The sequence below is a fragment of the Phalacrocorax aristotelis genome, chromosome 6 (assembly GCF_949628215.1).
Source record: "Phalacrocorax aristotelis chromosome 6, bGulAri2.1, whole genome shotgun sequence".
Lineage (NCBI taxonomy): Eukaryota > Metazoa > Chordata > Aves > Suliformes > Phalacrocoracidae > Phalacrocorax > Phalacrocorax aristotelis.
In genome coordinates, this window is record NC_134281.1 from 12,468,217 (window position 1) to 12,482,421 (window position 14,205).

General features: G+C 48.4%; 2 protein-coding genes across 5 annotated transcripts in view; one reads left to right on the top strand and one right to left on the bottom strand.

Moving 5' to 3' along the window:
• Positions 1-14,205, bottom strand: part of TMEM43 (transmembrane protein 43) — a 494,721-nt gene that overhangs the window by 186,031 nt on the left and 294,485 nt on the right. The window lies entirely within an intron of this gene.
• KLF15 (KLF transcription factor 15) overlaps positions 1-14,205 on the top strand; it is a 46,766-nt gene that overhangs the window by 30,350 nt on the left and 2,211 nt on the right. The window contains exons 1-2 of one of the 4 annotated variants that reach the window (XM_075095992.1): positions 2,321-2,686; positions 7,126-8,233. In XM_075095992.1, the coding sequence (XP_074952093.1) occupies positions 7,191-8,233 (1,043 nt within the window). In that variant the 5' untranslated portion in view covers positions 2,321-2,686; positions 7,126-7,190. Of the gene's footprint in view, positions 1-2,320; positions 2,687-5,857; positions 6,214-7,125; positions 8,234-14,205 lie in introns of those variants that run through there. The other 3 variants (XM_075095994.1, XM_075095993.1, XM_075095990.1) reach the window with 3 other exon arrangements.

Here is a 14,205-nt window from a genome sequence, read left to right on the forward strand (position 1 = left end):
AGAAATGCTTAAGGCACAGTCACTGAACGTATGCACAAGGGCTTTGCTGAAGTTTCCCAGTGCAGCTGACTCTATGTGCACAGCAAAGAGGTCTGGACGGATGCAAAAAGTTTGGTGCATCCAGAACTTGTCGCATAGTGCGTGAGCGAGCTCAGGTCAGGGGTTCATCCCAGATGCTCTGGACTCACCTCCCAAGCACTGTGTGCTGCCTGCCTGCATTTCTAGTATTTTTTCCATGGAATTCTCAGGGAGAAATACGGAAGCCTTCGTTACACTTGCCTGATTATTTCCATTGCTTTTCACCTCCTGATGATCACTGTTGCCTTATATTGAATGGGTAAGGTGCTCTGTAGGGTTCTTCAGATGTGAAAAAGCATCGGATCCCTTCTCCATCGCACTGTGCAGCTGCGCAAGGGCCAGCACTGGCACAAGGGAAGGTGGCTGGGCATCTCCCCCAGCAGCAGCACATGTTTGCATCTGTTTGAGCCCCCTGAAAACATCACATCTTCGTATGGCTAACTTCAACAACAGCTGATGGCACAGTCCTGCAGCTCTGTGGTGAGCGATGCATCCAACCTTGAGTGGTACTTTCAGGGAAGTGGAAAGGTTGTGGGCCTAGTAAAATGGATGAAACTTGAGAAGCAGAACTGGGACACACACCATTTTATTTCCATGTAAGGTAAATAGGGATTTCACTGCCTTCCCAGCAATTTAGAGAAAGTCGGGACAGGAACTACTGTAACTAAAATACAAAGAAATGATCTTTTGCACGTGGAAAAACAAAATTTAGAGAAACCTCTAATGTGTCCCAATGCATATGTAGGTCATAATAATGATAAAACTAAGATGGTAACTTTTGGGTTGTTTTCATGGTAATAAAAATCATAAGGGAATTTCGTATCAAATTCAGCCATCAATTCAAATTCCATTTAAGCCCAGTCTTGAGAGCTTGGGATTTTAGCTGTATCTAAATCTCATGCCCTTTGCATTGCAATAAGCTGAACTCCACCTACTCAGGGAACAGGGTTTTCGACTGAGAGAAAACAGTAAAGCAAGGTTTGCCAAAAATTTATTTTGGGTAAAAATATTTAAGGCCAGCATTTTTACTGATGTAATGCTTTTTACATCACTGAAGTTTGAATTTGGCCTTGATGTTTTTGTACAAATATAGTATCTAGGAATTTGATGAGCCTGTATTCATGCATTATTCATTGAGATAACGTGGAGAGGAAGAGCAAGGCCTGTGCATGACAGCAGAGCCCTGAGCACCCCAGGGTCGTTTGGCGATATCCACCGGGGTGAGGCAGCACCTGCGGTGTCACCCCTGGCTGCTGTGACTTGTCGAGGCTGAACATCCCCTTGGGAAGAGACTGGGTTATGTTTGCCAAACTGAAACGTGTCAATGGCAGTTTTGAAGCAATGCAGGTGGAGAATACTTTTGCCAGTTTAAGGCCCTGGGCTGGAGTTGAAAAGAGAAGAAACTGTGGATTGGTTCTGCCACAGATGTTTGGTTTGACCCTCTGTGCCTCAGTTTCCCCCCATAAAATCATCAAATGAGGATAATGCTGAATTTTGCCAGCAGGACAGCAATTTGCAGCCCTGAGGCCCACAGTCCCTCAGTGGGAGAGTAGGGATGGTGCTCTGTCCCATGCAGCCCTCAGAAAGGTGCACAGACCTGTTGGCACATGACTGCATTCTGGTATCCTGGCCTGCACCTTCCCAAGGATCTGAAAAATAAAAAAAACCCTGAATTTGAAAAACCACTGACTGAAAAGAAAAACTCACTGCTAGTGCAGCTGGCACCCCCGCATGTTTCCTCAGCTGGGCTTCGCCTCTGCAGGAGTTAAACGCGGATCCTGATCCATGCCGAACATTGCATAACTATAGTGTGTATTATATATACATAATGTATGCATTAATAGTGACTGTAACGACACTGGAGGGGTACCCCAGACCCCAACACTTTCCAGCATGCTGGAAATCACTCCATCAAGCTCCAGCAGGTGGGAAAGGGACAGACGTGAGGCCATGGGGCAGGAGTGAGGGCATGGGACTTGCACACCTCCCGGCACCTGCTGGTCTCCAGGGACCTGCACCCCCTCCAGCAGCCCCTGCACGTCCAGGGGCTCGCCCGCTTCCAGCAGTGCGCGCTCGCCCGGGCACCGGCCCCGGGGCTCTCGCAGGCCCGGGGGCTCTCGCAGGCCCCGGCTCCCGCCCGCCCGCGGGGGCTCGCCCAAGCGCCGGCCCTCCCGAGCACCGCCCCGGGGCCGGGCCGGGCGGTGCCGCGGCTCCCATTGAGGCCGGTGTCGGGCCGGCCTCCGCCGCGGCGGGGCCAATGGGGGCGGCGGACGCGGTCGAGCCTCTCCCCGGCCTCCCCCGCCGCCGCCGGGCGCCCGTCATGTGAGGGGGATATAGTACTACGGGAGCGGGGCCGCGCTCCGCAGCCGCGCACCCGCCTCCCGGGGGAGCTGCGCCCGCCTCCCGCCGCTCCGCTCCGCTCCGCTCCCCGCCGGGGCCGCGCTGCGTGGCGTGCGCTCCTCTGCCTTGGCGGCTGGCTTCTTTAAACTTTGCTTTTTTTAAAAAAAAAAAAAAAACCAAACATTTTTTCCCTTCTCATTTTCACTGCTGTTTCTGCTCTCTTCTCGTCGTTCTTGGCCTTTTCTCCCGGGCTTGCAGAGGAGTTCAGGTAAGGGCGTGCGAGGGGCGCGGGGTTTGCGCGGGCGCGTCCCGCCGGCGGTGACCCTGCACTCCGGCGCCGCAGCACCGGTAGCCGGAGGGGGGGGAACACACGCTGGCGCTGGTGGTGTCTGTGCCGCTGCTGCGCGGTCACGGGGGGGTGTGGAAGGTTAAATCCGCCCCCCCGGCGGTGCAGCAGGGCAGGGGTGGGGGGCTGTTTGCAGGCTGGAGCCGCACCGTGCCATGGTGTGACAGGCGGGGGGGGGGCGGGTTACTCCCGGTCATCGCGACCAGAAGACCACGCCGAGAGGGGACGGGACGACTGTGTAGGGGGCTCGGACCCCCAAAGCCTCCGGAGAAGGGATGGAGGGAGCCCGAAAACGATTAAAATAAAAAATAATTTAAAAAAACCCAAACCAAACCAAAACCACAAACCAATCACCGAACAATCAAATGCTTTGCAGCCGTGGAAACCTGCGTGTGCTGGGGTGGGAATTGTGTCTGACCCCCCCGGCCCACTTGCACTGCCCAGGCGGCTCATGCTGCGCCCCTGTTATTTCGGGGCACCGTTCGCTGCCGGGCGCTCAGCCCCGGGGGGCGCTGGGGGGGGCCGCCGCCGGCGCCCGCTGCAGGTAAAGTGCTTCCCCTTGTGGAAGTCAAAGTTTGGGGGCGGAGGGGCGTTAGTTTCCAGAAAATAAGGCTTTGGGAACGTTTCTGCAAAACAGCAGAAAAAAAAAAAAAACAAAAAAAACCAACCCCCCCAAAAAAACCAACAACAACAAAAAACCCAGCAAACAAAAACGGGGAGACCCTAAACAACCCCCAATTTCCTCCGTGTCTGGGGAGCAGCACAGGCACCTTGCAGAAGGGATGAGAGCAAATGGGTTTCCCCCTGGCTCTTGGCGTCTTTATTGATATTTTTACTTTTTTTCCCCCCCATGCATTTCGATTTTAATTTCTTAGAAACGCTGGGCCTGCTTCGCTGCCTGGTTTATGGCTCTGTCTGTGGAGCAGGAGTCAGCCTGAACAGATTTAAAATCTTCTAGGGAACAAGAAAAAACCCTGAAGAGATTAGTCCTAAACTAGAAAAAGCTGTAGCAGTACACATAGGAAATGACTGTCAGTGTGTCTGAGCCCATATACCGCTGGGCTATCGGTTGCACTGGACTGACCGTCCAGAAATGACAGGCTGGGAAATATGTCCCTGTGTTTCAGCAAGTTCCCAGGACTTAACATTTAAACATTACTCTGAGTCAGAATATTCCTTCTCTGTTTTGGGTTGGGTTTTTGTTGTTGTTTTTTTTTAGCTGGCGATTAGATAGACAGTTTTTAAACAGAACAACATGTTTCTGGCAGAAAGGACATCATAACAACTCAGGGAACTCTTAAAAGTTGGAGACTGTTGTGCTGCCGTGTGCTGTTGAACAGCTGCTGTATTTCACTCCAGAAGTGGCTGGTTTTCAGTGGCTCAGGCACTGAGGTCCCTCTATAAGTGCTTACATTTCTAACGTGTTTTTCACGGCTCCTAGAGATGAAAGTACTTTATGTAAACAGCATCATTAGTGTTCATGGCCTGTGTAGCCCTGACTTTTCTTGGTTTTATTTTTTAATCTTATGGTTTTGTCTGCGTCTTCAGGAAAAGTAGGGATGAAAGCCTTTTGGTTGTTAGTCTGGCCTTTAGGATAAAATATAGCCTGGGCCCGATCCTGCATTCCAGTCATTCCCCAAAATCTTCTTGGCTGCTCTGCAAGTTTTGAGAGTGCACAGAAAGCAGATCTGGCCCATGATGTGCCTGGATCTATTTGCCTGTGACAGTCCCCTCTCTTCTTAAAATTACTCTGGTTACTCCAAGTGGCATTGCTCTGTGTCAAAAGAGATGGGGAAATAGCCGTGCTGGCTGTTTTCTGCTGAGGTACATTGCTCACAGCAGTTGCTAGGAGTTTGTTGGGGTTTTTTTCCTCTCCTTTCAGCCTTTATTCAAATTAGGGTTTAGTTCTATTCCCCGTGGAATATATGGCTATTTTGATACGTGGCTTCCTAGTTTTCGCAGCCATTTAAAGAAAACTTGAAGTTGTTTTTTTGGGTTTTTTTTCTTTAAAGAAAACCCAAACAAACTTTGCCAACTGCTTTTGGTGCATGTTCTTTCCCTGCACGCACAGAGCACGCCAGCTTTTCTTAGAAAAAAACCATGCTACAGTCCAGATTTCACTCACAGCACCATTTTTCAGAAGTTCAGGCTGGAACAATGCAGACATAGGAGGGAGGATTGGAAACCATCTGAGGGCAAGTCCTCCTTTCTGCCCCACATTTCACAAGGCAGTCACCAGTTTTTGGTGCAAGACAGGAATGAGGTGCTTGGGTGAGCTCTTACTGGAAGCCAATACAAACTTCTCAGAAGCAGATTGTGTTTTCTATTTCAAAACTGGGAATAGCTCAGCTGTGGAACTTCTGCTGTAGGAACTTTCTGTCAACACAGAGATTTTAAAAAAAAAAAAAAGTCTGTTAGAAATAGTTCGGCTCTTCTGACTCTTCACTTTTACTCTAAGAAATGATTATAGGCTAAGGTCACAAAACAGAGCCACTAACCTCTGTTTGAACTTCCTCGTGTTCAGCACATGTGGGTATTTCATTATCGGTTCAGAGGCATAGCTGACTGACAGGCCACGCATACCAGGAAAATGTGCAGTCTTACTTTTAAGTCTTTCAACCTGCCCCTACTTCCTCCATGTGCTTTTGAAGGAGGAAACTTCAATCTTTAAGAAATATGTTTTTTTTTCCCCCCGTTTCCTGTGAAATATTAATAGATGCTGCTGGTGGGATAGAGCTCTCGAAATGTGTTGTGTAAAATACCTCACTGCGTTTGCTGCAGCACGGAGCACATAGACGCGTTTTGATTTTTCTCTAGAGAAGGCAAAGACAGGGCAGATTTTGGAGATCAGGCAGCAAGGATGCTCTGCAAGAGCAATAACAACCATCCCCTTCCCTGCACAAAACTGGGAGCTATTGACTATTCATGGCAAAGCGTCCAAAGCGCAGCGGCAGAGCCTGTGGAAAATGACAGCGTGTAACAAGATTGACTGGCATTTCCTTCACGCTGGGTCACATGCCTCCTAATTCACACACACACAAAATCTCATAGGCTGATCAAATGACTTCTATCTCTGCAGTCCACATACCTTCCACAGAAAGAGTTGTTTTATTATGCACATATACAGCTCTGTTTTCAATCAGTCACCTTGAGCGAATGACTGAGGATAGTGTTCGCTCCGTCTGGAGGTCCCTGCGTTTGCTCCCTAAGAGGCATAGTCTCTGTCCGTAAGCAATTTTTTATTTTTCCTCTGGGCGGGGGGAAAACCTGAATACACAGATGCCCCTCCTGCATTTCCCTCCCCAGAAACCTTTCTAGGAAGTTTGCTTGGCTTAACTGGGAAAGCACAGGATGGTCGCCGCTGTCGGCGAGCATTGCGGTGGGCTGCGCCAGGAAGGATGGATTTTGCCCTTGTGCCTCTGTGGGGTTGCAACGGGATTATGGCTCATGTGAGTAGGGGCTTGCAGGATGGTGCCCGCTTGCCTCCTCGATATGGGGGGGAAACTGGGAGTGTGGCTGCCTGCCATGGGTCACGGCAGATTGAGATGGCGGGGGTCTGTACGAGCCCTATGAGCCCTCCCAGTTTAGCAACTGGCGTGAGGTTCAGATCACCTCGACCTCTGCACTCGGAGAGAAAGGAGTATGGAGTGATGAGGTGAAACCAGCCACCAGCTGGCTTGCCAGGACATGGTAATTAGCTCAGCGCAGTGCCAGCCTTATTAAGGGCAGTGCAGGTGATGATGACGTTGGTACACTGATTCATTACATCTGGAAGGGAAAATCCGCCTAGCAAATGCTGAAGCACAGTAAATATTTTTGGCTCCTGACAGATTGATCCTTGCATTATGCTGATTAGCCTATATTTGTGGAACTGAGGAAGTTAAAAATACGGTTGGTGGAAAGCTACAAGATAAGGAAAGGATTTGCGTTTCATGGCTACCAGCAATAAACTTCTTTTTTTATTTGTTTTTTTTTGGGTGGTAAAAATTTCAACACTTTATTTTTTCTCCCGTTTCCCTTTGTTGGCTCTAGGTTTCACCGTTAAGTGAAAGCCCGTAATTTATTTTCTCTTGCCAGTAATATTCTGGAAGGGAGCTGTAAATCTAGAGCGCACACAGTTGGGAAATTATTTCTGAAAGAATTCTTTTGCAAATACGTGGTGCAATCCTGCAAAATGCTTCAGCCCTGACAGTCCTTAGGGGGTAGTGGAGACGTATCAAAGCGTGTAGCAGCATGTGTACTCAGTGAGACTGCATGCTTTGGACTTTCCCGTGAGCTAGAGGGCTTTACGAGCTTTAGTTTGTGGAGATAAATGATTAAACCAACTTCTGACTGTTGCTGCTTTGTTTTCCTACACTCAGGCTCTTACCTGAACTTTTGCTGCCTGGTATATGCTGTTGGGATATCCATAAGAGATCGCCCAGGAATGGTGGATCACTTGCTGCCTACTGATGAAACCTTTTCATCTACAAGATCTTCTCTTGGATACTTTGGGGACATGACAGCAGGGGTGAGGTCGTACCAAATGCTGCCCTCTCCCCTGTCAGAAGATGACAGTGACTCGTCCAGCTTTTGTTCTTGTTCTAGCCCTGACTCCCAAGTTCTCAGCTCCAGCTATGGAAGCACGTCCAGTGCAGAAAGTCAGGACAGTATCTTAGACTACTTGTTGTCCCAGGCATCTTTGGGAAACACTGCTGCATCATGGTGGGACAAAAGGAGACTTCAGCCAATAGTGAAAGAGGAGTACTTTAGGTTGCCTGAATTTGCCGTGGATATGGAAGACTCAGGACCATTTCAGCCCACACTTGAGGAAATTGAGGAATTTCTGGAGGAGAACATGGAGTTGGAGCTCAAAGAAAGACCTAAAAGTGAGACCAAGGACTTGAGAGCTTGCAGCCAAGTTTCTGTTGCTTCGCTACAGCAAAAAGACCATATGTTACCCAGTGCTAGTTTAAAAGAAAGTAAAAATGAACAGTTGGGCAGCTCAACAGAAAGTGGCCAAGCTCAAAATGGAGGAATGTCCCTGGAGAATGGGATACCAGTTATGCTCCAAATTCAGCCTGTACAGGTCAAACAGGAGTCCAACACAAGCCCCGGTTCCCAAGGACCAGCACAAGAGAACATTAAAATTGCACAGCTCCTCGTCAACATCCAAGGACAGACATTTGCCCTTGTGCCTCAGATAGTCCAGTCGTCCAATTTGAACTTGTCCTCTAAATTTGTCCGCATTGCTCCTGTCCCCATCGCCGCCAAGCCAATTGGGCCAGGAGGCATGATCCAGGGTCAGACAGGAATCATCATGGGTCAGAAATTTCAAAAGAACCCTGCAGCAGAACTCATTAAAATGCACAAATGTTCTTTTCCTGGTTGTACCAAGATGTACACGAAAAGCAGCCATTTGAAAGCCCACCTGAGGAGGCATACAGGAGAAAAGCCTTTTGCATGCACGTGGCCGGGTTGTGGATGGAGGTTAGTATTGGGGTTCACCACTGTCCTATCCCTCTTTCCCTTTTGCTCACAGGTAGGTTTGCGCTCTGATTTATAAACCGTTTCTGCTCCCAAAACTTGTTCGGTTGGTTTGAGAATTAAGACCTTTTTCTTCCTGTTAGGTTATCTAGGGGCTTTGGTAAATTAAATAGTAGACCATCACCTGCTGGGACCAGCTGTTTAAGTGTCTTAAAAAAATAGTAGTAGTCCATCGTGATTTGTATTTCATTCCAGGAGGGTCAGATTAAGCTTGTTACTGCAGGCAATATCTTGCGTTCACATTGGTCTGGTTGCAGCACACCAGTTGCAGCAGATGCTTGGCTGGTACCAGCTGAGGGCTGTAAGTGAACTGGATGGTTTAGGGCAGAATCACTGCATGGCTGTCTGTGCCTCCAACTGCATGGGGCTAAACAGGATCACTGAAGGGCTGTGATAAGTGAGTGTGGTTAAGAAGAGCAGTGTTCTGTGCAGTTTTATAGAAAACCCACTCCATCCCGCTCCTTCTGGAAATGCTGGCAGTGACACTCTGGCACGCTCTGGGTTTTGTTCTCTGCGTTAATTCAGAAGAATGCGTGGGTACCACTCAAAGTTGCAAAAAGCTGTCAGATGGAACAACATAACCAGAAGGCTGAGGTGGAGTTAAGCATTGCTTGAATGAAAGATTGCAGGTTTGATTAAGCAAAATGTTTCGCAGAGGGTATCTCTTGATTTATTTTTTTATTTTTTTTTAAAATTTTTAATACTAGGTGAAAAATGAAAACTTCGTTTAAAAAAATCAACTTCTTATTTTAAGGAAACTTTGATGGAAGTCTTCTTCCCTCTTTCCAGTTAGCTGTGTTACTAGCTTGCCTGCTGGCAAGTGTTAATATACAGCACCACAAATTAAGATGGGAAAAACAAAATCTTAACTCTGTTGTATTAAATTAAACAGGATTTCTTTCAAAGAATATCCTGCAGAGCTTCAGCGAGCAATGTCTAATGAGGAAATGGGTTGTGATCATGGGGAACAGGCGAGGTAAAAAGTAACAGGAGAGGGTTCTGTAAAAATGCAAGTATGTGAGACATGCAGCACTTAGAGATGGCTGGATTGGTTTGAGGGAAAAGGTCAGAATGGGGCTGAATCCTGTGCCCCCCAACTGGACTGGTTTGAAATTTGCCTTTCAGAAGGACTGAGGAGATGAATGTAATTAATTTCTTTGGTGAATTTCTTTTCTGTTTCAGTTTACGGTGGTTTTACAAACTGGTGGTGATTTTCTTTCCTTTCGTACTGGTGGCACTTCTCATGAGCCAGGCTCAGTGGCTTGCTGCTCAGCATGCACTGAAATTAAAGCCATGTTATTGAGCTGATTGGTCCCATAACCTGCAGGCTGTTTTGCTCCTGACCTGCAGTAGAGGCACTTGCTCCTTTTTATTTGGTTGCCAGAGTACGTGCGCACAGGCAGCAGATGTGCCTCCTGCCTGTGAACGTGTCTGTGGGTGTCACGTTGGCTTCCCTTGCACTGGGATGTGAGCAAAACTGTCATTTTTGTGACAAATGCATGTGGCATGTGAGGGTTTGTCTGATCCATGCTGAGATTTATCCCAACCCTCCCAGTGACTTTTGTGGCTCAAGATCAGGAACCCGAAGTGTTGCCTGTGGGTGACCTTCTCCAGTTCTGTCTTACTACAGAACTGGTGTTTCCCAGGTTGCAAAACCAAGGGGAACGTTTAGGAAAGATATTAAGTGGTAAGGGATGGAGGTTGAATTTACACCAGGGTGCCTGCCTTCTCCCAGCATTACCGCAAATGGTGTGAATCAAAAGCAGGATGCAGGTGTAAGGTGGGCCAAGAGAAGTGCAGGTCCTGCAACTGGGAGCATCCTGAACTTTCAGCCAGCCACAACTTTTTAAAGATGAGGAGCCCAGCAGGGATGAGAAATTAATCACCTTAGCTATGAGGAATGTGTGTCTTGTCCACAACCAGCTGCTGCAAGGGCTTTTCAAACTCTATTGCTGTTTATCACGTTGCATTTCACAGCCCAGGCTGGTACCCCAATCCCCAACACCCCCAAACTTCAGAAGGGTTCTGCTCTGAGGGGGGAGGTTTGTAGCCAGCAGGAGAGGCAGCGCTTGGCGAGCTGCTTCCTGTGCTCACAGCAGTCCATCGCACTGGCCTGAGATTCTTGCACATCCCCTACATATCAAAGGCCAGACCCAATTGAGCACCGAATTACTCAGTCCCTTTTAATCAATAAAGCATGTTTACCTATTCCAGAAGTTCAGTGAGAGCTGAGATCTCACATGACTTAAGTCAAATACATCTGGACTCTCTGTTTGCTCCCAGTTTTATATCATCTCAAATTAATTTAAGCACTGAAATGCTGCTGGGCTCTGCTTTCCCCTTCTTTCACTGCATTCTTGTACTTGCGTATTTATTTTTTCACGAAAGACACTTAAGATCTGACCTCACTGACGACAGTAATTTCAAAAAGAAAACAAAGTGTTGCCTAGCACAAAGTGGCTGAGCTGTGGGGGATTAAAGCTTTCCCAGCTCTACAGGCAGCCCTGCTGTGGTGAGGTTGGATGCTTTAAATGCAGCAAGGTAGGGGTGTGCACACAGCAATCCCTTTTGCTAACCCCTAGGACAGTGGGAGAGCCCCAAGTACCTCCCTGGAAGAGGCTGAACCCTGGTTGCTTGTGCCCTTCCTTGGCATGGGGCAAGAGCTGTTTTCAGCAGGCTGCAGAAAGGCGTTCGTGAGTGGCCGGTGACCCGTTGCGTTCAATACCCTGCTGTACCGGTCGGCGCGCTGATCTGTGTCATGCCAGCTTATACCTTTGGCATACAGCAGCCTCCAGTTAGCGCTGCTCCTGAGACAGCCCTGACCAAAAACCTGAGCTGCGGCGTGGGCCAGTCCCCAGCAGCCGTGTTACGGCATGCAGCAGGAGAAGCTCTCGATGCTCCGATGGAGCAGCAGCACGCAAAGCTGCAGTTGTTGTAAGGCCTGGGGGATTAGGCAATCACCTTTAAATGCCCTGCCACATTGTCGGGCTGGAGGCGCTTCCCCGCAAAGCTCTGCAGGTGACAGCGTGCAATACAAGCTCTGCCTGGTTTGGTAGGGAGGGTTTAAAGGCTTCTAATGCATGTGGTCAGGAGTGTGTATGGGACCAGGCAAGCGTGGAGGGGACCATGTGTGGGACAGGTCAGGGCAGGCATCTCACATTGGCCTTTTTTGCTGGTGCTGTGCAAAGTGGTTTGCAGGTGTGCAGGAGATTTACTGTAGCCGTGCTTTGGGGATTGGCAGGATGACTCTAGAGCCTCCCCTCCGCTGTGGAGGAGAGGTACAGCCTGAGTGAGTTTCAATGGCTTGTGGCCATGGTAGGGACCTTGGAGTACCAGGCTGAAGATATTGACCTTTCTTGCCTTGTGAGCCACCTAGCAATGTCCTCATATGGCCAGGAGACACCATACATGTCCTACACATCATGGAGCTCTAGGATTTGTCTTCAAGGGAGATATAGTTACAGGTCCTTTGGGGTCCCACCCAATAGAAGGATGAAAGAAACTTTGCTAGTTGCTGTGGGATTGCCCAGATCCCTCCACCTTTCTTCTGAAGGAAGAATCCTTCTGGAAGTGGTAGTGATTTGGGATAGTGAGGTGTTCCTTGGGTGTACCTTTTATTTGTTTGAATTTGGGTTCCACTGGGGATTGTTTGCAGTTTTCTTGGGGTGACCTCGGTGCCAGAATGGGCTGCAAATATAATTTCACTGCAGAACCAGGCCACCAGATCCTCCTGGCTTCCTTGTCCTAACCTTTGCGTTGTTTTTTTGTAAACACACTGACAGCTTGAGGTTTATTTCTGTGGGCTCTGTAAGCTGATCTTTCCATGACTGTTGGGGAACAGTATTGCAACATTCCTGCCTCTTCAGCTAAGGACATCATTATGAGGCAGAGTGTATTTTTGTCGGATGAACTCATCCAAGCTCCCAGGGTATGAGCGGAGCTGCTCATTCCTGACATGCGCCTATTTCTCCCTCACCATGCAATTCCCATCAAAATGCACTTGCAGAGCTCTTGTGCAGGATTAGCATGTGCTACTGCACTTCTGTTGCAGACTGTGACCTTAATGGCCAAGGACATGGCACAGTGCAACCTGGCCACATCTGGTTTCACGCCTTTGGGTGATAAGTCTGCATATAAGAGGATGGGTCTTTGCAAAGGTGCTTTTCCCTCTCTTCTCCCTCTTTTCCCTGGGCGTGGTTGCCACCACTGGCAACAGGTCCATTCCGTGTCCAGCACTGAGTCCCACTGAGGCAGTCTGCGCAGGCAACATCCTGCCCTTTCGAGAAAGATGATTAGTCCCACTTGCTCGTAGCTCTACAAGAGCATCCCTCCACAGATGTGGCACTGGGACTAGCTCACTGCTAAGGACTCAGGAGAAATCCCTGGCCCTTCTGCTCCCAGGTCCAGACATGGACATGGTAAGCCATGGCTGGAAGGAGCAGGGGTGCTAGAGAAAGCAAACATGCAAGTACTAGGGGTGAAGAGGAATCTCTGTCATAGCATTTATGAGGAAGAGGCACCTCAGACAAGGACAGGTTGATGGCTCCATTAGGGCATCTGCCTGCTGCTCTTAATGGTGGATTTGACTCTTTCACCATGGTATACCAAAGCAAGGGAAGGGAGAAAAGGAAGAGAATGGGTGAAGGAATCTCCCCTAGAAATGCCCCTGGAAGATATATGTCCACACCATACCTTATCCACATTAAGTATCTGCGTCTGCTTTGTGCTGGCTGAACGCTCCCTGGGTAGCATCACCAGACTGAAAAGCTGCAGGAACTAAGGGAACCATTCCCAGCTTTGTGACTGCCGGCACCCCGTTCCTCAGCTGGTGGCGGGAGATCAGAGCTAATTAAAACCTTTATATGGAAACTTATTTTTCTTGCATGAAGGACTTATTCATAGGATCCCAGCAGTCCTGTTTTCCCCCTTTCATAAAAATAGCATATTCACTCTGTTGATGATGTGATATTCTGCTCCAGAAGGGCACATTTTTCTACATGTTCTTTCCCCCATTTATTCAGCTAGTGTCCATGACTTCATTTATTTATTGTAAATAAACAGCTGATACCATTTCTTGCAAGCACTACTTCTGTGCCGCTCTTTGTTACTGCTCTGGCAACAAAACACTTAATTGCCCTTTGTCAGGCAACAAAAATTTTGTACCCATCTGGACAGGGCTGTTTTAGTGTGACATTATTAATTAACCCTGTGGCTTCCAGTCACGTCCAAGCTGGAAATATAGCCAGCCCTGCTGTTAAGACGAAAGGATTAGCTGATTTGAGTTCAGTAAATCCTGTGAAATTCACAGTGGCTATTTGGGCATTTTTCTGTGGAGATGGAAGGTGGGAAATATCTAGAATTGAAATGACTCTGGGAGACAGTTTTGGTAATTAAAGGTTCAGTCTTGATTTCAATTTACCCGTGAAGTAACTATGCTAATTGCCACTGGGGCCCACCTGGGTTTCAGCTGTTACAATCTTGAGCATCTCTGGTACTGAGGTGTTAATGACTATTTAGTGTGCAGGAGCTCCTACAAAAGCCAATTTTTCAGCTGGATCTGATAAGCCATGTAGCTTCTGGGCAGCAATGTCCAGCTGTTATCTGGGGTCCATCTCAAACCATGTGCAAGTACTGGATGTCTGTTGTGCTCATGTCAGTGGGAACTTGGAGCAGACCTTACCTGCAGGATGCTGGTTGTTATCTCTGCTCGAGAAGGGTCCATGCTTGGATTTGCAGGAGAGATGTTGCAGGACAGGCTTTGAAGGGGACGGGCAGAGGGATCAAGAGCAGCGCTGTTTTTGTTGAGCTATACCCATGTTATTGGGTATGGAGCAAGGTTGGTACAAACGTTGCCTCCATGCATTACTCTGAGTCCAGAGTTGACATGGGATGAGGTTGATGATTATGTTTCCATC